Genomic DNA, 21,616 nt, shown 5'->3' on the forward strand with positions numbered 1-21,616 from the left:
AAGTTCCAGCATGGATCTAAGAGATTGGGGCTGTAGAAGTGCACCTTATTTATATCCAGCATGTGCTCTACATCTTTGATTCTTTGAAATAGTAATGTGATTAATATATATGCAATAAAAATCCTACAGTTGTACATTTAAACTGGATTAAATTTGGTGTGGATTAATTTTTTGTAAATTTTGGCCATTTTCTTGAAAATAGTTGTCTTCAGGAAATGATTAAATATCAGGAATTTGGCCAAACCAATGTAAATCAAAATTGAGTGAAAAAGAAGCTGATATGCAAAATTTTGTGAAGATTTTGGATTCTCAATTCACAGAAAATGTTTACTGAAAAATTAATCTACTGAAGGTAGCCCGCCCACACCAGTTTCGATTTCAAAAAAAGCTTGCAATACTCACAGACACAGTATAAGGCCCTCCACATTTTCACATCCTTTGCTTTGGCTCAAAAAGCATGCTACGTGATTGATAAGATAATAGTCATTTGGGAGAATGTGTCAGTCTTTTGAATAACTAATTACTCCAGCAGAAATTTTAATAATAATAACATATTGATTTGTCTTGTACATCACAGCTGTTACCGAGGTACAAGATAATTTATCCTAGAGTAATTTGTTATTCAATAGACCATTGCATTCTCCCAAATGACTATTTTCCTATGATCTGATGTGTTTTTGCATACCGTACTAAATTTATACAATATCATTATCTTCCCTAAATAATAGAAATATTACAGTGGAAAGTAATGACAGAATTATTGGGATTGTTTAATGTCTGGTCGACCAGGAAATATTTACAACCACACGGTATGTCTTGATCATTTCATAATTAATTTGAAAACTACTCTTTCTGCAGCCTGTTTTTTGCAGGGGAGTGATTAAGATAAAAGGGACCATTTCATTTAGCTTTCAAAAGGCACACTCCTTTGTGTTTGTTATTTTCTCAAAGTCTGACTTGAAATTGAAACTAAGCAGAAAAAGTTCTTCCAAAATCCAGAAATCGCATCTACTCTTTAGCTTTCTGATTAGGCTGGGAGAGTATTGAAAAAGTGAACTAGTTTTGTTTTTCTTTACTGTTATCTCTTAACTGTATACTGTTTCTTCTCAAGCTTCGAAACTTATATTTGTGTTATTGTTAACTATTTTAGTGACACAGCACCCTGGAGTCAACATCTACCATGAGAAAAACTCAAGTACAATTTTACAGAAAAATTCAAATGTGTTTTTTTTTTTTTAAGTCTCTGAAGGGACATATATCATTAGAAAACAAATTTGACTTGAGTGATTTTTAAACTTTTTGTTGAAGGTGTCAAATCCTGAAAAAAACTTACCCTTCATTATCCAGCATTATCTCATTTTTGTTGTATATTTCAGATGTTTTGGATAGTGACCAATATATTGATATCAAGAAAAAATATGTTGAAGGTATTGTTTTACTCATTGAGAAGAACAGCTTCATTGTTGCATAAATTTTCCGTAGTAGACCAAAATCCATCCATTTTAGACTTTCACTGAAATTTTCATCTTGATCAATAGCTTTGGAAAGACAATATTTTGTAAATATTGCTTAATTGTGTCATCACAAACGACTTTAAATACAAACAAGAGCCGCAAAGATGCGGATAAATATTTCCTTTACAAATGTTAAAATAATAATTGATGTCCTCAAAAGATTTCAAAGTGCTTTAAATCTCAGATAACATCAAGCAACGCAAGAATTTCAAAATTCCATTTATGTTATTGCCAGTATTTACAGGATTATTCATAAGATGACTGTAGGTTCAAAGCTACGGATCACGGAATATATCCAAGCTGAACCCGACTGAGAACAACAATGCAGTAATCAAATTGGCTGGAACTTCAATTTTTGTTAGGTGGACTTTAAATGGATTTTAGTATAATACTAGCGATTTCCATAAATATTATTAGCCAGAAAGGGCAAATATTTAAAATGAAAAAATGACAAAAAGGAGAATATTTCACAGTAAAGAAAACCAAAGAAAATTTTATATATTTTCAAAATGAGATGAAATATTTTGCATTATACTTTCATATATAAAATATTGTAAAAAATGTAAAAATTTAAAGTAACTTTTGGAGTTTTTTGAAATAATGTGCGTGCTAAAAAGTAAAAATCTTTCAAAACAGGGAAACAATTTCATATTTTCCGACAGAATGCAAAAAAAAAAAAATCTCATTTTTATATACTGGGAAACATTTCATAATCTGAAAGAATGTTGATAGGAAAAAACTCCCCTAACAGAAGCCATTTTATGATTTCCAAAAGCATGCTGCAAGAGCAAAAAATGTCACATACTTGGAAACAATCAAAATTTTCAAAAAAATGTCAGAAAATAAAATAAATTGTCATGCCAGAAATCACTTGAGTTTTCTTCATTTTTTAAATGCATGTGGAAAAAAATGTCAAGTTCACGACAACAGTTTTCCACGTTTTGAATGCACGTGTAAGAAAATCTCCAAATTTATCACAAAAGTTTCCACGTTTTAAATGTACATACTGTCAACTGCTTTAACTTGGGACGATTGGTCGAAACATGGGACTGTTTGATATCTGGTCTGTATTTTCACTAACTTGTTAAATCTCTTTGACAACAAATTTGTTTTGATAACTCCATCAAGTTTATCAATCATACTTCCTTTCATAACATGTCACGATAACTTTCACTGATAGCGACGATTGGAGAATTAGAGAATGTCCGCTGCCTATAACCGCCTATCGCCCGATTAACAAATAATGCGTGTGTAACTTGCCGCCCGAGTGACGTCAAACGCTCCATCGTTTTGCCTTTTTTTTTAATACACCGTTCATTAACTCAAATCACATGACTTTGGAGGTTCGGTGAAATGGTGGCCAAATTGCTGTCCCATGTTTTGTCACATAGTCCCAAGTTGGAGCAGTTGACGGTAAGAAAATCTCCAAATTCACGACAAAAGTTTCCACGTTTTAAAATGCACGAGGGGAAGAAAATCTCCAAGTTCAAGAAAAATTTTAGTTGTACATGTGAGTTGATTTCAAATTAATTACATCCATAATATCAATGCAATAAACCTTTTAAAAAGTATAACATAACATTCTTCATTGTTCATATTGGGGACGTGGTGTTCTGGATCCGGTTATATCAGCTTTAAAATTTGAAATTTATAACCGCAACGAGTTTTCACTAACTGTCACTAACCCCAGCAGTTAATTCATTGTTGTAGATAAAAAAACCAAGGGAAATTTAATCATTAACCAGTCAATTTTGCTCCAAGTTTAAATTTTTAGCTAAAATCAGTTCATCAATCATTCCCATTTTGTTGCATCATCATTGTTGGCTTGCTTCCATTCGTTGGGTGCAAACTTTTTATATTGCAAGTAAGTATGTAATAATCTATGTAATTTTTCAGGTATAACATGGTCAGATTTATTCACAGTCACTTGCCTTTGTACGATTTATGTAAATATACAAACAAAATTGAAGTTAGTTTGTTGTGAAAGTTGATAAAATGTCCTGTTTTTCCAACACCAAGAGTCTAAGAGATTGTATTTATATCATCTCTCATTCCAGCTCATTCCAAACCAACAGAATGTAAACGAAACATCAAATCCAGAAAGTAATATTAAGAAAAGTTCACTATCGACCATTCCTTGTGACAATCGTACAAAAATCATGATCCAATTAAACTCATCAAAGCATATAAACCAAAGCAAAGAAAAGTAGCGAAAGGGCAAAAGTTGTTGTCTATTTTCTGCCATCTTTGTTTTGACAGTTAGAAACAAAGCAGTATGGTCCGATCAACAATACGCTTCTGAAACGGCCGACGTTGCCCGATCGACAAGGAGAATAGAGCCCCGTACGGATATTTACCACAGACGTTTCTCGAAGAAATGACGTCTTCCGCCTCGAAAAAAGAGCATCCTACTGTTTTTACCGCCGGAGCTTGATTTAAAAAGAGACTCATGTACAAACTCACGAAATTGACCAAAACCGAGCGTTAGACTTGGAGGAGAAGAAATTTTACCGTTTTAACAAATATTTCCTATATAGATAGGAAATATTTAATAAAATGAAACGTTCTAGCAAAACGGAACGTTCTAGATCGTTCCTGAACGTTCTGAAGCATTCCTAAACGTTCTGGATTTCATTTGTACTTCAAATCGCTTGTGATGACACAATTTTGAACTTCATATATACCAAAATTGCTTGGATGCTGCTTTGAAAAGTATAAAAGAATTTCCTTTTCCTTTTGCAGGGCAAGGAAGACCATGGTCTCTATCAAATAGGAGAACTGAAAAATTTAGAGACACCTTAAATGAATTTGAAGAACTACTTGAAAGTCAATTTGTTGCTGGAATTGCATGGAGAAATACCCGTACTGTCCAGGTATTTTTATTACAGCCCCTCTCAGCATCAATAATTTTATTTCTGTTCCTTTTAAACATGACTCAAAATATTGTGATAAAAGATCCAACTTGATGATTTTCCACTTCAATGCCTTTAAACAGAGAAAAGGTTTCCTTTTAAAAATCCCCCACTTTGTGGGGGCTGGGTGAAAATCAATACAAAGCAGGAATGCTAAATGTTTTCTAAATAAGATTGAAAAATTGTAAACAATGTCAATGATATGTGAATATTTTGTACAGCTAGAATTTTGGCAATTAGCACTTTTCATCAGATGGATAAAAAACCATTGTGGTAATTTCTTTTTGGGATTACAAACAGGTAGTTTGAATTAGTTTTATTTATATATTGTCTTTTCAGCTCTTGCTCTCAAATGCTGTTATCATTACCATCACCATTGCTATTGACTCTGCTGATATTGAAAAGATATTCATTGACAAAACTTTGGTGGGCAAGCTGCCTGATTTTATTTCAGATGGTAAGTTTGGGTAATTAAGTTAAATAATAAGAGAAGCTTAAGAAATTTTGTATTTAAATAATGAAAGGAGCTTAATTTTTCAGTACTGACCAATTATCCACAAGTGTAAGCAGAACAACATTTATTATTCTAGGTGTCATAGAAGAAAGCTTTATGGTGCTTTCATTTGTTGAAAAATCAAAATTGACAATCGTAAATTTTTCCAAGAAAGTCACAAGTGAAAAAAAGGATATTGAGAAATTGAGTTCATATGAGCCAAAGGTAATTAACAAATTTATTGGTCTATTTCTCAGTTGCAAATTACCTAAAGGGCTTCTCGACCTATAACTTAGTGATTATATGTATATTTTTTTACTAGGTTTCAATTGTGGATTTGCCTGGTCCAAGCTCCAGAAGGATAAAGAGAAATTGTCTATGTAACACAAAATCTGATTTGGTATGCAAGATATGGACCTTTTTCTTTGTTCTGCTATATTAATTTTAATTCCATATTCTTGAAAAAAAATTTAAAAATCTATCCTAATGCGTATGCCTAATTAGTGTCATCGCAATCAACACAAAAAACCAATCAAATTGAACTTTTTAGTTACAAAAATAATGCTCCCTACTCTACTCCATAACAGTCCAATTGTGGCATTGAGCTATCAGGCCAAATTCTAGAAAGGCAGGGTAGTGTCCGTTATAACCAAAAAAGGGCACTTTTTCTGCTGGTTTTTTCATAAAAAGGGTTATTTTCATAATTATTTTTCTTAATTCTTGAAGAGCAGCACCCAATATTCAGACGTTAAAATGGCATAAAAAGTGGTCTAACTATTGTTAAACTATTAAAAACAAAGGACCAGTTTTTGAAAGTTTATGAATTTTCCATTTCATTTGTATTAAAAATGGCTTGTGATAACACATTCTTGTTCTTGGGGAAGAAAATATAGCTAGCTCCTGGTCAACCTCTCCCATTATTTTTAGGAAATAACTGATAATATGTTTTAGGTTTGTGTATGGTGGAGTAATACAATTGAAGAAGCTTGGCCTTGGTCTCCTTTAGTTTCAGAGGCTGATCGCGCGAATTTGGTACTTCTTTCAATTACCAACATATCAAGGTTAGTAGGTTCATAGTGGTTCAAAACTCCTTCATCTAAGAAGGATCTGTCTCACTGAATTTAAGAATAAAAGTTTATTTTATTTTTTTAAAGTTTCTCAGAATGTAAATGTAATGAAATTTGTCAGAATCCCCCTTTAGGATACCCAGGCTAAAATTCACACCTAAAGTTTTAAGCTATTTTAAAAGTTCTCTTCAAGATCAAAACTGCTAAATTTAGGGAGAAGATACTAAATCATAACGGATATTATAAAATGCTACAGCTACAGGTTCTCGTTCCTATAAGATAACAATAGCTATGGAGAAACCATTAAATCATCCTTTTCAGTGTATTCTCAGTTGATGTGATTGCTTACATGAGAACCGATGGAGATCCAATTGATGTTTGTTTCAGGTATTTTTGTTTTTTTTGTTATATATAATAATCAACAAAAGTTTTCACACAATGTTTGATGTAGATGTACTTTAAAGATTTCATGGGGTCTTATAATTCTGTGAATGACTCTTTTATGAGATAATATTTTACGATTATTTTGTGCTATTTTTGCTGTTTCACTGCCAAACTATGTTGGTTGTGAAATACGCATTATTAGCGCCTCTTTGATGGCAGTACACATGTTTAGAATTTAACTCAAAAAAAAATTTGCGAATAAAACCTTTTCAAATTTCCATTGGAACCTATTTTGTGAATGATAAACCAAAATTGCATAATCTGTGAAATGTAATCTCGTCTGTTTGAAACAGATCTCGTCTGTTTGAAACAGACCTTAGATTTAACTAATACAGGATTTTTGGACCTACCCCAGAGGTCTTTTAAATTAACCTGTGTACTTCTGTCTATCCGTCTGATGCAAGCTTTTCTCAGGATTGGCTCATTTGATTTTTCAGATTTTTTAAAGAATGATGTAAATGGTAATGCCCAAAATGTGACACAGCCCGATTTTTGAAAAAAAAATTAATCCAAAAATATGCCGGAAAAAACAGTTTTTTTGGCATTTTCTCAAAATTTTATTTTATCATTAGTTTTTCTGATTTTTCGCATAAAGATGTGCAAAACATAACCAAGTCCAATTTTAGAGGAAAATTTTTTCCAGCCGAAAATCCCGGAGTTATTTTTTTGCACATTTTCGTTGGTTTTTTTTTCACACAAAAACATTATTGATGCCCACCATCAAGCATGATTTAATTGTCAATAAAACTGATCGTTCTTTTCCATTATGGCTTTAAACCACAGGGACTTTTCGTAACTCAAACTTCCTCAATTCGATTAATTCCATAAACTCAAACGATTTTCTGGTCTCTTGAGGAGATTCTTAGGCTATTCTACGTCTCTATAACTGGAATTTCAGTAACTCAAACAATTACTGATAATCCCCTTGGCGTTCCAGCACTCAACTATATTACACTTTCCTACTTGCTCTAACTTTAATCATCAGGTAGGTCCAATAAGCGTTCAGGCTTTTTGTATAATTGCTTCATTTGTTTTCTTAGTCATAGTCAACCATATCAAATCTTAACCTTGGAACAAAGTCAATCATCACGTGCAAAATATCTGCTTGAAGTCTGTATATATGAACTATATGGTGAAAAGGTACATTCAACAATCAATTATATTTTAGACTTGTTTTTTTCTTGTTAATGATTTCGAAAGTAATGGTCTTGTATTATAATTAACAAAATCCTTTTCTCTCCAGATTACAAAAGTAGCTGCAATGACTATCCCATTAAAAGGTGAATTTAAATTGATGGTTTTTTTTAGTTTTTTTCATTTTGGAATTGTCCATCACAAACTGTGAATCAAGAAATCTGATTGTTTCCTTGTGGACTTATGGTGATATTTGCTTCACCTTCCGGATGCAACAAGTACAAGTTTCTTTGTTCTTTTCATCTCAAAAGATGGTAATGACTTTCAGGTAAAGCATAAATACTTACTGTACCTTCTTCTATGATGGAAGGTGCGTATCACTCAGCCAATGTTAATTCTTTGTTTCTTTCAGCCAGAGTCGTATGTCAATGTCGAAATTATAAACAAGATAAAATTGCATTGACCTGTGGAAATCAATCTCTGGTACGTCAATATTAAGTCTGCTACTAAGAAGCATCCTGCTCTTTAAAAATTATCCCATGGTTCTTCGTTTGAAATTAGAAAATCTTATTTTGAATAACAAATTATAGTTTGTTTTTTTAGATCTTGTGGGATGAATATCAGCGTAAAGCCAAAACCTCCAAAACTAACTTTGTATGTATTGATAGATTCTTCTTTGGCTTTGAGAAAAACTCAATGACAATCCTACACTTGTTACTGATATGCCTTTGACCCTCCTACCTGCTCCTCGAAAAGAAACTTGTGATGACTTTTCCATTTAGATTGCAAGCACAATTGAGTGGCATTCAGGAGACACAATCTTTGTAGTTGCGAGTGTCAATGGAGATATACAAGTAAGTTCTGTAAAGTTACCTTTTGATAACTGACTTTATTTAAAACAAAATCAAGAAAGACCATCCATGTTGATACCATCCTTGTCTTAACCAACTCAAAATTTACTTAATTCTTTGAATATTATATCTGGATTATTGTTATTGTTTTTAGGTATTTGATATGGCTCTGAATTGTTTCTATGTCCAACTTTCATGTGACGATTCAAATCCTACCACTACACTTAAACTTTCCCAGTTATTTTTGTAAGTGTAACAGCTGTTCATTGGAGTTTAAAAGCACTCAACCTTTTATTGAATCAGATTGAATCAATGACTCTTCTTTGAAGATGAACTTCATAACAAATATTTCTTTTGATCAACATGTGAAAAAGATAAAGTTCTTTTTTTCAGTTCCAATCCCAAACTCAAACGTATTTCTTGGGCAGTAGACAATGGTGTTGGTGCTCCTCCAGATGCAATTCCATGTTCAGATGATTTACTCCTTGTTTTTGAGAGGTAATTTTTTATTCCTATCTACTATTCAGAAAATTTATCATAATTGCTAATTTTTATGCCTTACTGAATACAGTTCTACTGATCCAGCAAGAAAATGTTAATGCAAATAGATCAAGTGACAAAATCACTTTGTCTTCTAACAATAATAAATTCACTCAATTAATATATTTTAATGAAGTCCCTGGCATACTTTTAAACATTTCCAATTCAGCTTTTACTTTGTTGTTACTTTCTTTGTTTTAGAGGACCAATCAGTGTACTTCGTTTTGAGTTTGGTGTTTGCACTCAAGGCATGGTTACTCCCATCGAGTTAACATGTGAATACATCAAGAACGAGCAAATCACTGAGGTGGATCACATTCCTCTTCGTCTTCCTTCAATACTGTCTTTGAAACAATTAGATAATGTATGAAGCAAAGTTTTTCTTAGCAGCAAAAGAAGTTTTGTAACCACTGCAAATGATCACTGTGAATGAAGTTAATTTTTAACTATCCTTTATTTCCAGGCAATATCTTTACTATGCTCAATGAATTGGAACCAAATGGGGTCAGTTTGCTTTCAATGTTTAACTCTGATTACTGATCATCTCCTTCGACAGCGCTTTAATCAGCAATGTGAGAGTAAGTAGACTCTTTTGATATGTTGATCATGTTATGTTTTCATGATGTATTTTATGATTTATGTTAAAGTAAATGCACAAACTTTTTGCTACTCTTCCTTGCCACTTTTTCTATTGCACATCACATCTTTGTCTTGTAGCTGGTGTCGAGGACACCTTGGGAAGTTTTTATGCACCAGTCAGACCGTTACAAGAAAGCACCATTCTCCAATATCGAGATGATATTAGTCGTATTGCACGCAGGTTCTTTCACCAGCTTCTGAGGTAAGATAATTCAATAAAAGTATAACAAATTCTGCTTTGACAAAACTTTTTGTAGATCAGATCACTCAAAATTATTCCCTTTGACTTATCTTCAAAGTTTTTTTATTATTAGGCACAAACGTTTTGAGAAAGCCTTCCTATTGGCTGTGGATATTGGAGCAAAAGACTTGTTTATGGTAAATATGCTGCCTGATGTTATTCCTAATATCTATTAAAAGTTTTTTTAAAGCTTCGTAAATGTAATTTTATAAGCATAAACAAAATTAAATGAAAAGTATTTTAACATTGAAATTCAGAGCTTGCAAATACAAAAGGGTATTGTTTTTCTCAGGACATACATTATCTTGCTCAATCCGTTGGTAATATGGATGTTGCAACTGCTTCAAAAGATAGAGCTATGCAAATTCATTACCGAGAAAATAATGGTGGTGCAGGTAAACTTGTATACTGCAGATACTAGACAAATGTAATCTTCTTATAATAACCTTCCCTAATATGCTGTATTATTTCAAATAAACGCCCCAGGTATTTATTAAATCTTTAAGAGAGGAGTTTTTTTCGAGGAGGGGTCGTTTAAAAGAAGGTGGCGTATGTTAACCCTTTTTACTAGGGGAACTATTTACCCCTTTTTACTAGGGGAAGCATCTTTGAGGGGCCCCCTTTAAAATCTCAAGATTGACACATGCATTAATGACCTTGAAATTTTGTAGTAGATATGGATTTACAAAATTTTAGTTCGGCCACCTGTCTGGTTGGTGATTTACAGACTAGAATGTAAACATGGCCACCAAAATCATGTATTAACTGATTGACTCGTTCGATTTAACTGAAATTTGTTAAAATGAGTATTTGGTATTTTGTAGACCAGTCTGTAAAATACACGTTATTCACCTGCCAGAACTTAGGACCTAAAAGAAGCTTTTGACTTAAATTTTCACCAGTAATAGATATTGACCACATCAGATCATGTGGGAAATTTCAATTCAGTCAGAGCAGTTGGTATTTTACAGAGCGGTCCGTTTTTTTAACTAAAATAGTCATTTTCGTTGTCGTTATTCAATGACTTGAATTTGTTAAGTCAAACTAAAATTAGCTTTAACTTCTTTTCGAAGATTTAGGTCCATTAGCAGATGACTTGAATTTCGTTAATGAATTACCACAACATCGACAACAACCTTCAGTAACGTCACAACAGAGTGAAGAAATTGATCAAGGAGTCAGGAGGATCAGTTTAAATGACCATCCACCAAATATGTCCCCATTAAGGTAAGGCTCCCTTCACTATAAAAATTTGATCCCGCTAGTCTTTGACTGAAGAAATCAGACCATTTCTTATCATTCTAGTTGGTTACTTTAATGGGATAAATTTCCGCAGGGATTAATTTTCGCGGATTTCGCGGATTTGGGTGTCATCCACGAAAATAAGTCTCATTGGAAATTTGAAAAAGGCCCATCCGTGAAAATTATTATTATTTTCTATTTTTATCGCTTTTGGACCTACCCCGGTGGGGTGGAGGTCCTATAAATTAACCTTTGTCCGTTCGTTCGTCCGTTCGTTCGTTATTAGCTTTTCTCGAGATTGGTTCTTTGATTTTTTATGATTTTTTGCACAAAGATGCTTAACTATAAACCCTCGAATGTGACGGAGCCCGACTTTCGAAAAAAAAAATTTGGGGGCAAATTTAGGCCGAAAAAACGGCTAAAAAACGGGTTTTTTGGACTTTGTGAAAAATTAGACCATTAACTTTTTCTGATTTTTTGCACGAAAGTAGGGTACCATCATAGGTAAAATATAGCAGATTTTTTCAAAAAAAGTTTGTTGGCTCAAAAACGCATGTTTATCTATAAGAATCACTATTAATAAGCATACATCAATGTTCTTAGCCAAATTACTCAATTTTTTGATGAGATAGATGTTTTTTTTGCTCATTAAGTCTTGAATATGAAAGAATATTTCAAGAGCATGAAATTTTGGTTTCTAAACGTTTTTTAATAAGAAACAAACGACTAATTTTAAATAGATCGTCACTATTTGTGTTCTGAATGATTGTTTAATGGTCACGCTCACGTAAATCAATTATATATTTGTTAAATGCATAACCAGGTAGGTCCATAAAAGTATCACTTGTTTATTTTTTGGACCTACCCCGGTGGAGGTCCTATAAATTAACCTTTGTCCGTCCGTCCGTTAGTTACCAGCTTTTCTCGAGATTGGCTCATTAGTTTTTTCTGATTTTTTGCACAATGATGCAAAATGGCAATGCCCAAAATGTGACGGAGCCCGATTTTCGAAAAAAAAATTTTTTGGGCAAATTTGGGCCAAAAAACGGCTAAAAAACAGGTTTTTTGGACTTTGTGAAAAATTGGATCATTAATTTTTTCTGATTTTTTGCATGAAAGTAGGGTACCACCATAGGTAAAAGATGGCTCAAGCAGATTTTTGCAAAAAAATTTATTTGGCTTAAAAAACGCATGTTTATCTATAAGAATTACTATTAATTAAGCATACATTAATGTTCTTAGTCAAATTACTCAATTTTTTTATGAGATACATGTTTTTTTTTTGCTCATGACGACTTACTTTTGAAGCATATGTGTATTTAGACATGCATTTTTGATTGCTTTGAGTGTTTTCATAGAAAAACTAACCAAATTCGATATTTTTTTATAAGCACATTATCAATTACTTAGGTATTAACTTTTCTCGAGATTGGCTCTTTCATTCTTTATGATTTTTTGCACAAAGATGCATAACTATAAACCCTTGATGTGGCAGAACCCATTTCGTAAAACGAAAAAAAATGTTTTTGGGTAAATTTGGGCCAAAAAACGGCTAAAAAACGGGTTTTTTGGACTTGGAAAATTGGATCATTAATTTTTCTGATTTTTTGCAACGAAAGTAGGGTCCATCATAGGTATAAGATGGCTCAAGCAGATTTTTGCAAAAAAAATTTTGTTGGCTCAAAAACGCTTGTTTATTCTATAAGAATCACTATTAATAAGCCATACATCAATGTTTCCTTAGTCAAATTACTCAATTTTTTTATGAGATAGATGTTTTTCTGCTCAAGAGGGCTTACTTTGAAGAATATGTGTGTTTAACAGGAAATTTGGTTGCTGGGCGTGGTTTTACAGAAAAACTGGCCAAATTCGATATTTTTTGATAAGCACATTATCAATTACTTAGGTATGGCTTTTCTCGAGATTGGCTCTTTCATTCTTTATGATGTTTTGCACAAAGATGCATCTAACTAAACCCTGAATGTGACAGAACCCGATTTTTGAAAAAAATTTTTTGGGCAATTTGGGCCAAAAAACCTTACAAAAAACAGGTTTTTTGGCCTTGTGTGAAAAATTGGATCATTAATTTTTTCTAATTTTTTGCATAAAAGTAGGGTACCATCATAGGTAAAAGATAGCTTAAGCAGATTTTAGCAAAATAAATTTTTGGCTCAAAAAACGCATTGTATCTATAAGAATCCACTATTAATAAGCATACATCAATGCTTAGTCAAATTACTCAATTTTTTATGAGATAGATGTGTTTTTTTTCTCACGCGTGTTAGACAGAAAAATTTGTTGGTTGTTGGCATGTTTTTATAGAAAAACTGGCAAATTCGATATTTTTTTATAAGCACATTATCAATTACTTAGGTATTAGATTGATTGGCTCTTTCATTTTCTACGATTTTTTGCATAAAGATGCATAATTATAAACCCTCAAATGTGACGGCGCCGAGCCCGATTTTGGAGAGAAAAAAATTTTGGGGTATATTTCAGCTAAAACAACGGCCATAAAAGGGTTTTTTGGACTTAGTGAAATATTGGACCATTGTTTTTTTCTGATTTTTGTATGAAAGTAGATAAAAGATGGCTCAAGCAGACTTTTTTAAAAAATTAATTTTTCAGCTCAAAAAAAGCATCTTTATCAATAAGAATCACTATTAATAAACATACATCAATGTTCTTAGCCAAATTACTCAATTTTTTGGAGATGTTTTTGTTTTTGGTTTCGAAACGTTTTTTTATAAGAAACAAACGACTAATTTTAATAGATCGTCACTATTTGTGTTCTGAATGATTGTTTAATGGTCACGTCACGTAGATATCAATTATAAACGTGTTAAATGCATAATCCAGGTAGGTCCATCAAAGTATCACTTGTTTTCTACATGAGGGCACGCAACCCTCGAAAAAGGTCAAATCCTCAATATGCTTGTTAGCAAAAAATCGTTTTCAAAATTTTCTTCACTAAAATTTAGAAACTTGGAAGAGGTATTGTAAAATTTTTTATCTAAAGTGATCGCTTATTGTTAAAAGCTTTTCAATGCAAGAGGGTAATCCAACTGGCTTGAAGTTAAACATTTAAAAGGATATGTAAGAAAAGGAGGGAAAACGGAAAACAAAAGAATTTATTTTCAATTTAATTTTCTTATCCCGAATTTCTCTTCCGTTTTTTTCCTAAATAGGCTGTGAAAATTTAGCTCCACACCATGGAAGTTCAAATTCAACTTTTGATAGTTGTAATACATATCTCCTCGCCCTATTCCAAAACACCCTCTTATTACTTGAAAAAAAAATTCTCAATTTTCCTGGAAAAATTTTATTTCAATGTTTTGCATTGCACATTCCCTTTTCAAAAATTTTAATTTGCACCCCAATCCGCAAAATTAAATCCCCGCGAAAAATCAGGAAATCCCTCATCCGCGAAAATTAATTCCCGCGAAATCTTAAAATTTCGCGGATGAGCTCAACCGCGAAATTTAATCCCCGCAAAAATTTATCCCATTAAAGTAATGCAATACGCATCTAAATCAAGTTTTTAAAAGGATTTATTCCTGCCTTTCGCAATAAAATAAAAGGAATATAAAGTATAAAGTATGAAATGTTATCTTCCTTTTAAGGCCACCACGTCCACGTAATGGTCATCAACAGCAACAACCACAACAACCTGTCCGATATAGTTTTGCTGAATCAGATGATGATAGTGGAGAAAAGGAGGAAGATCCTATTGCATGGGCTCTTGCTTCACGAGCTGGACAAGTCAATGTTGAGGTAATTAAGCCAACGACTTGATACTATATGATTGTCAATATTTTGTAAATAAACAAGAAAACTCAGGTAAAATCTCCTTTTGTTACAACTAGATATGATATTATGCAACTTAGGGTTTGGCCTTTTTTAATTTTTAAGATGAAGGGTCTACTTACAAAATCGGTGCATGTAAAGTAAAGCACCCTTTAATGATTTTAACTTTTCTTCAAAGAAGAAATCCATTCAAACTTATCTCTGATAATTCCTGATGCAACTTCACATTTTACAAAATTAATTAAACTGGTCCTCTAAATATCCCGACTTTGCTTGTATTTACAGCTCTAAAGTTCAATTTATTTAATTCCTAGGATAAGAAAGAGGAAAAAGACGACTTGCATTTGGTACATTTTGGGAATGTTTGACTACAATGCGAAGGCTGGTGGTTTGATTATCTTTTATGAAAAGGTGATTGTCATACGGGATGAGTTCAATCTTTAAGGTATTCAGATTGAGTTCATTGATCATACGCAGCTGTAAGTTAATGTTTTAATTTGAATTTAACTGTTGATTATCCATTAGCTGATTGAATGCAGAATTTGATACTGTCAGGAAAGTCCTCCTATTTTTTACAAAGATTTTATATATTTTTATATCCATCATCCTTATCATCCACTTTATGTTTAATATTTTTTGTTCCTCAAAACTTGAATTTCAACAATCTGCTTTGTTTTGGTTTTCAAAATAATGTTCTTCAATATTTGAAATCGAGCACAACCAAACGAAAAACATTCTACTTAATTAATGAAAAAACAATCTCTGATTAAATAAACCCGTCGTTAAATATCGATAAACGATACTTCACACGTCATGTTTTATCATCTTGCTAAAAAGCGTTGTGACTAAGAATCGATGATTCTCCATGAATGTTCATAATGCCATTTGGTAGCCCTTGCCCAGTTCATAGGTGCTCAGTCCTGTTGCTTTGTCCGATTCACTGGAACCAACAATTCAGTCCTTTTGGAAAACGAGTGTGTCAATGTCAGTTTCATTGGAGAGTTGACAAGAAAAAATGTGGCATAAATATACCTTTTTCATGCCTTCCATGTCTCGTGCATTCCTTCTCACAGCAAATCTATAATAAATTTGCAGCTTATCTATCATTATTGCTGTCAACATACTGTAAAGTCCTTTCACTTTCTTCGTTAAGGTTCACAGCTTTCTCCGCTCTTTTTTGTACGTGTAATAAGAATCGTAATCCGTAATCCTCTATTCTGTCACTTTTATCGCACCTGTACTTGATTAATCTTGCAATATTTTTCATGAACTTTCATTCACTTTTTGTACTTGGAGAGGTTTGATTTTTCTTTGTATGTTCATGCTGATTACAACTCATACAGTACCTATTCATGTCTTCACAGCCTAAGATGTTGCCTCTTGAGAGCAATATTGCTGTATATGAGGTTTTTAAGGGTTTCACACGATTCGGCATAAGTATACATACATGTTCAGATTTGGTGAGATGATTCCATTCTTCGCTCGGGTGTGGGTGTACAGGGTAATTTTCAAGCACTTTTCCTTATTACCGTTTTGGACTTAAAAATTAAGATTCAATGCATTGGTATTAAATGTCGCCCACCATGGTTGGGCAAGAAAGAAAATCTTTGCCCTCTTTACTTCCTAAAAAGATGATTTCTTGCATCTTAGTAGCCTAAAAATTCTAACTTGATTATGAAAAAAACAACCTTAATTTGAAATGTTTTGGAGGAATGTAATGTGAATGTTGAATCTTTTGATAAAGCAATACTTTTATTTTGAACTAAATAAACTAATCTCATTTCCATATCGTTGAAGAAGGCAAATTTGAAAAATGGCTTTAAAGTTTCATTACAACCAAACAATACTTTCTATCACCACAAACCTTTTTTGATGTATAAAATAATTTGCTAAATTAGCAATAAATCATAAAATCGAAAACGATAAGAATCACGGTAGTTTTCAGTAAGCGAAGAAATGTATCTTAATTACACCTATTTACAGCTAAAGCAAAGCTCTTCTAAGATATAAATTACCAGTTCCAAGTGGATCTCGCTTGATCTTGTTTTATTAAAAAGGCGTATCTATAAATCAAAAGATGCTCCTATTTATCAATAAAAAAACACTAACAGCAAACAACTATTTAAAACCCTTAGATGTTCACAATCTAGATGACACCTTTCTCTTTTTGGTTATCGTGTCATCTGCACTTAACCATTTTCCCAGAATTTCTTTGTAGTCCTGCGGCTAGTCAAATCTCTAAATTTGCATATTCACATGTAATGCCCCCCCAGCGGTTTGCGTGAATGGGCATTTTCGGCTGCGTGAATGCGTGAAAATTGGAGAAAAAAATGCGGGAATGCGTGAATTGAAAGAATTTGCGTGAACGTGAAAATTCACTTTTTGATTGCGTGAATGCGTGAATCTTGGCTATTTTGTGCGTGAATACGCAAATTTTCCCTTTTTTTCACCGATCGTGCAGTTTTCCCGATTTTCCAATGTTTCCCCGATTTTTTCCAAAGATTTTCCGATTTCCTGAAAAATCGGGTTATTGCGTGAAACTCGAGGAAAATTTGCATGAATGCGTGAATTTCGAAAAAAATTGCGTGATTGCGTGAATTGAGGTCCGCTGGGGGGGGGGCTCTAATCACTCGTTGTCTCTGTTAGGATTCGTTTCCTAAGTTTGGTGCATATTTGATGAAGACTAAATGACCTTTCAACTCCTTCCAGCATACTAGCCGTAATACTTCTTCAAGATCAACATTTAATGCCAGCGCCTTGGGTTTAGTTGCAGAAAGGCAGCTGTGAGCAGCAAAAACCTGCTTTGTATTTTTGACCAACCTTCTAAGAGAGTCTGTTGAAGTAGCTCTATAAGGTTTCTTAGTAGCAATAAAAAGCTTAGTTACTTCTTTAGGTGCAAGTTTGTTTCTACGGTCTAAAAGTAGGTTGTCATTGCCTGAACTGCACATTATTTTTCACTGTATTCAAACACGTCACCTCTCATTTTTTGTGTAGAGTGTTTAAGCACATTGGAAGGGTTGATGGTGACTCCTATCTTGCTGGCAATGATTTCATCCACATGAAAATTGAAAGCTGTATTAATCCTCGCAAAAAACACCTTTCATGAACTTTGTGATGAGTGGATGCTCTCCTACAGAAGAAAACGACGGAAGGCAGTGCGAAATGGCTGACTTTGCAATTTTGATAGCACTATATATATATATGAGTTGTTATTCTCATATAACATGAGGAAGTTTACTACATTGGTAGCCGATACTTCAATGATATTTTTTTCACAACAATATGCCTTTCCATCGTCTTGTGCAGCCCTCATTCTTTCTTGTGGAATCTCTAATAGAGGCTGCAAGGATGGACTTACTCATATTTGTTAATTGATTAATCATGCCATCATTTTCAACTTTTTCCAAAGCGGGTGTATCTGGTTTGTTGGAGGTAGTACAAGAAGATCTGTGAATAGTTGAAAAAACAATATCTTTAATGACTTTTTTATTATACTTGGATACCATGGCTGTGTGGTTCAAACAGGTGTAATGATAATTGCATGTGGCCTGTCCCTTTCCACTTTAAATAGGACTTTCCCTACAAGACTAAAAGGAGGAAAGATATAGAAAAATTCATTTTTCCAATCACAGGAAAATGCATCTATCACTACAGCACCTGGGTCTGGTTTCAATGAGACATATTTGTCAAGTTGTTTATTTAAAGTAGAAGCAAATAGACCTCTTCAATGATGATGTTAAAGACACATTGGTACTAAGCATCCATTCAGTAGCCTCATTAAACTTCTTAGATGTCGTGTCTGCTTCAGTGTTATCCAGACCTGGGATAAAGGCTGCAGTAACCCAGTCGATCTGGCCTTACACCAGTTGCATTCAATTGATTTAGTTCCTCTCATATTGTTGACTTAAGCAATTGCTGTTGTGTTATCTGACTATGAGCTTTCCTCATGTCCGAGCAAAACAATTTTAAACCATTAAAAATATGGCAATGAGTTCTAATATATCAATATGAAACTGTTATTCTTCTGTGTTCCATCTAACTCCGTTGGATACACCATTGTGATGTATTCCCCATCCTAGGGAACTAGCATCAGTAAAAATCGTTTTGTCAATAGGTGGGAGATTAATGTCAATAGTGGTAGTCATAATATTGTCACTCCAACATTTAATCTCTTTAAGGCTATCCCCAGTTAGAGATCTCATACTATTATTTGATGAAGAAGTGTCATTTTATAAGCGATTTAAGACCAAAATGAGGGGGAAACCACCATTTCTTCATCAAATAACTCCCGTTCAGTACAGAAATCAACCATACTCGCTTAAATGTCTTCTATACAGTTTTTCGAGAGCTTTCAGATTCTATAATTGGTTTTGGCCTAAAATGGGTTTGAAATTTCCATAAAAATTAAGCCCTAGGGGCCCTTCTAATATCAATCCATAGGCTATTAGACATGTCTGGTCCAAATTTGATGCTTTGTTCCAAATTTGCACGATAAGTACACCAATCAGGCCTACTAAACAGTATTATATAGAATTTCTGAATTGAAAAAAATTATACTCTTACAAAAGGGAGCTTTAGTCGTATTTTTTAGGAATCTTTGTTTGTTTGTTTTAATGAATCTAGATTCTTTATAAGAAAATAAGGTCTATAAGACCTACAATCTATGACCTTTTAGCACAATACCCTAGGTGTATTTTTTGTGTAACGCTTCACTCAAAATATAATGTAAGGCTGCTATAGTTAATATAGGCGTCACGTTTCACGCATCGTCGTATAGTATTCAAATATTATGCGAAATGTTCGACTAAAGTCGTCTTGTTTTGATTATTACATGCCTTAACTTATTCAATTCTGTGAAACTCACCTATTCTTACAAGTTGGCCAATTTTCACTCTGATATTTTTATAGAAGACATTCTTATATAAAAAAAGCGTCTCGATTTTTACTCTGTAAAAATGTATGTAATCGAATCACGATTGCATATTTTCTCATGCTTGATTGGATTCTTTTGAATTCTCAAAAAATATGCACATAATTTGATTATTTTCAACTGGAAATTTCGGGCACTTCGGTCCCCTCAATGCAAATAAGAATTACTTATTTGAAATCAGCTCATTTTATAGATTCACCAGTGTTGAAAACTATTTGAAAACGCACTTCTAAGAAAAGAAATTTGGGTGTCAAGTTTTCACCTAAATTAGTTATTCTTTCCTTATAGACTAAAATTGATTTTTTAATTTTAGGAGTTAAAATTCGATGGTATCACTAAATTTCAGCTCCTAAAATTCCAGATTGTAAGCTAAAATAGATTTGTAAATATGAATTGTTTTCCAAACCGTGCAAACATACCCTTATAAAGAGATTTCTATCCACGCATCAGATTTTGAGAAACTGTTTTTACGACCAATAATCACTTTTAACAAAGGGAATCTGAATAGATGATGAAGTAGCCAAAGTAAGATATTATTCTATCTGATAACAGTTCACTGCTATATCATCCACACGCGCATGTTAGAAAAAGTAAAAAAGAATCTCACGTGGTAATCTCTTACATGAATCCTTTGCTTCCTCTGGCTGGAACTCTAGCAGCAACTTAAATTGATTTTAGAGTTAAACAATAATAAATTTACCAGCTTTCGTTTCTGTGAATCAAGAGTCTTTCTTTAACTTTATGTACAAGAAAGAACAGGCAGAGTTCAGATTTTTCCAAACAAAACGTTCCATCTCTTATCTAGCCATTTCATTGGCTGATACAAAAAGAATTAAAAAACTACCCGGATGTTAGATTCGAATTCTTTTTTACGATCACAGAACCATAGATCATGACGTAGCTGTAACTATGAATGCACTCTTCAAACTCCTCCGAGATTATGATGAATTTTTTTTGAAACCCATAGCATTAATTATGATGATTATAATGAAAATTACGTAACTTTTCTCGATTTCTCTACCCAATACGTCACTTTCAACCAATGGGATTGGATCAAAAAGCATTTTGTATAAAGGCAATTCTTTGTTAAAAGTGTAAATAAACCTTGAACATAACTTTTGTGCTCAAATACCAAAATCAATTCTTTGACTATAGTCAGAGCCCTTAATTAAATCCAGAAAATTTTGCGATTTTTTTCGCTTGCGAAATTTAATATTGCGAAATTTAATCCGATTAAAGCAAAATAAAATGAAGGGGTTCCTCTATTGGTATAGTACCGGCACTTTTGATTCACAATATTTCTGATCTCGTTATTTGTTCTTAAATCCCGGTACTTTTCTGGGTGGCGGCTCTGGACTCTGTCGAGAAGATTTTGGAGCCGTGTGAGCGACAGTCGACCACTCAAGATGGTTTTACCCTTATATTTTTGCTCAACCTCCCTGAATCTTTGATTCTTCATTTCGTCTACGGTAAAAACACTTTCCATTTCTTTCTTTATCATCGACACTGCATGTCGATGTGGATGATGTTTCTTGCTCTTCTGGTATGAACCAGACCTCCATCTCGTCCGCCTCTAATATTGGTGCCTCTTCTAGTTCATGAATCTAAAGAGACGAACATCAGGGTGTTGGTTAAAAAGAGGCTTTTTGTCACGTCGGAGTTTATATATTCTCAACTTCAGTTGAGTTAGAATCTGAGAATGTCTGTGTGTGTGTGTTGTCTGTCCCGAAACTTTGGGGCAGCCTGGAGACTTTGTTCGATTTTGCTGAAATTTGGCACACTTGTTCCTTGGGTGAATATCT

The 21,616-nt window shown here is 33.3% G+C and overlaps 1 protein-coding gene across 1 annotated transcript; it reads left to right on the top strand.

Moving 5' to 3' along the window:
- The first annotated feature begins 724 nt into the window (after positions 1-724).
- Positions 725-15,457, top strand: LOC136806176 (WD repeat-containing and planar cell polarity effector protein fritz homolog). The gene is made up of 24 exons (XM_067062739.1): positions 725-809; positions 1,151-1,195; positions 1,377-1,427; positions 4,257-4,387; positions 4,766-4,883; positions 5,017-5,144; positions 5,242-5,319; positions 5,871-5,980; positions 6,308-6,373; positions 7,471-7,570; positions 7,674-7,710; positions 7,977-8,047; positions 8,168-8,218; positions 8,347-8,418; positions 8,570-8,661; positions 8,809-8,913; positions 9,157-9,262; positions 9,419-9,533; positions 9,673-9,796; positions 9,909-9,972; positions 10,128-10,230; positions 10,909-11,062; positions 14,701-14,851; positions 15,199-15,457. The coding sequence occupies exons 1-24, from the start codon at positions 749-751 to the stop codon at positions 15,250-15,252; spliced, it is 2,187 nt and encodes a 728-aa protein (XP_066918840.1). The 5' UTR covers positions 725-748; the 3' UTR covers positions 15,253-15,457.
- Positions 15,458-21,616: the final 6,159 nt, after the last annotated feature.

Source organism: Clytia hemisphaerica, unplaced genomic scaffold, assembly GCF_902728285.1.
Source record: "Clytia hemisphaerica strain Z4C2 unplaced genomic scaffold, Clytia hemisphaerica genome assembly, whole genome shotgun sequence".
Taxonomy (NCBI): Eukaryota; Metazoa; Cnidaria; class Hydrozoa; order Leptothecata; family Clytiidae; genus Clytia; species Clytia hemisphaerica.

Excerpts from the sequence above, each read along its gene's own strand:
- LOC136806176 (XM_067062739.1), top strand. The coding sequence starts at position 749 with ATGACAGAATTATTGGGATTGTTTAATGTCTGGTCGACCAGGAAATAT. Across the intron at positions 7,711-7,976 it reads AATGACTATCCCATTAAAAG|CCAGAGTCGTATGTCAATGT; the intron begins GTGAATTTAAAT and ends TGTTTCTTTCAG. Across the intron at positions 8,219-8,346 it reads AAACCTCCAAAACTAACTTT|ATTGCAAGCACAATTGAGTG; the intron begins GTATGTATTGAT and ends TTTTCCATTTAG.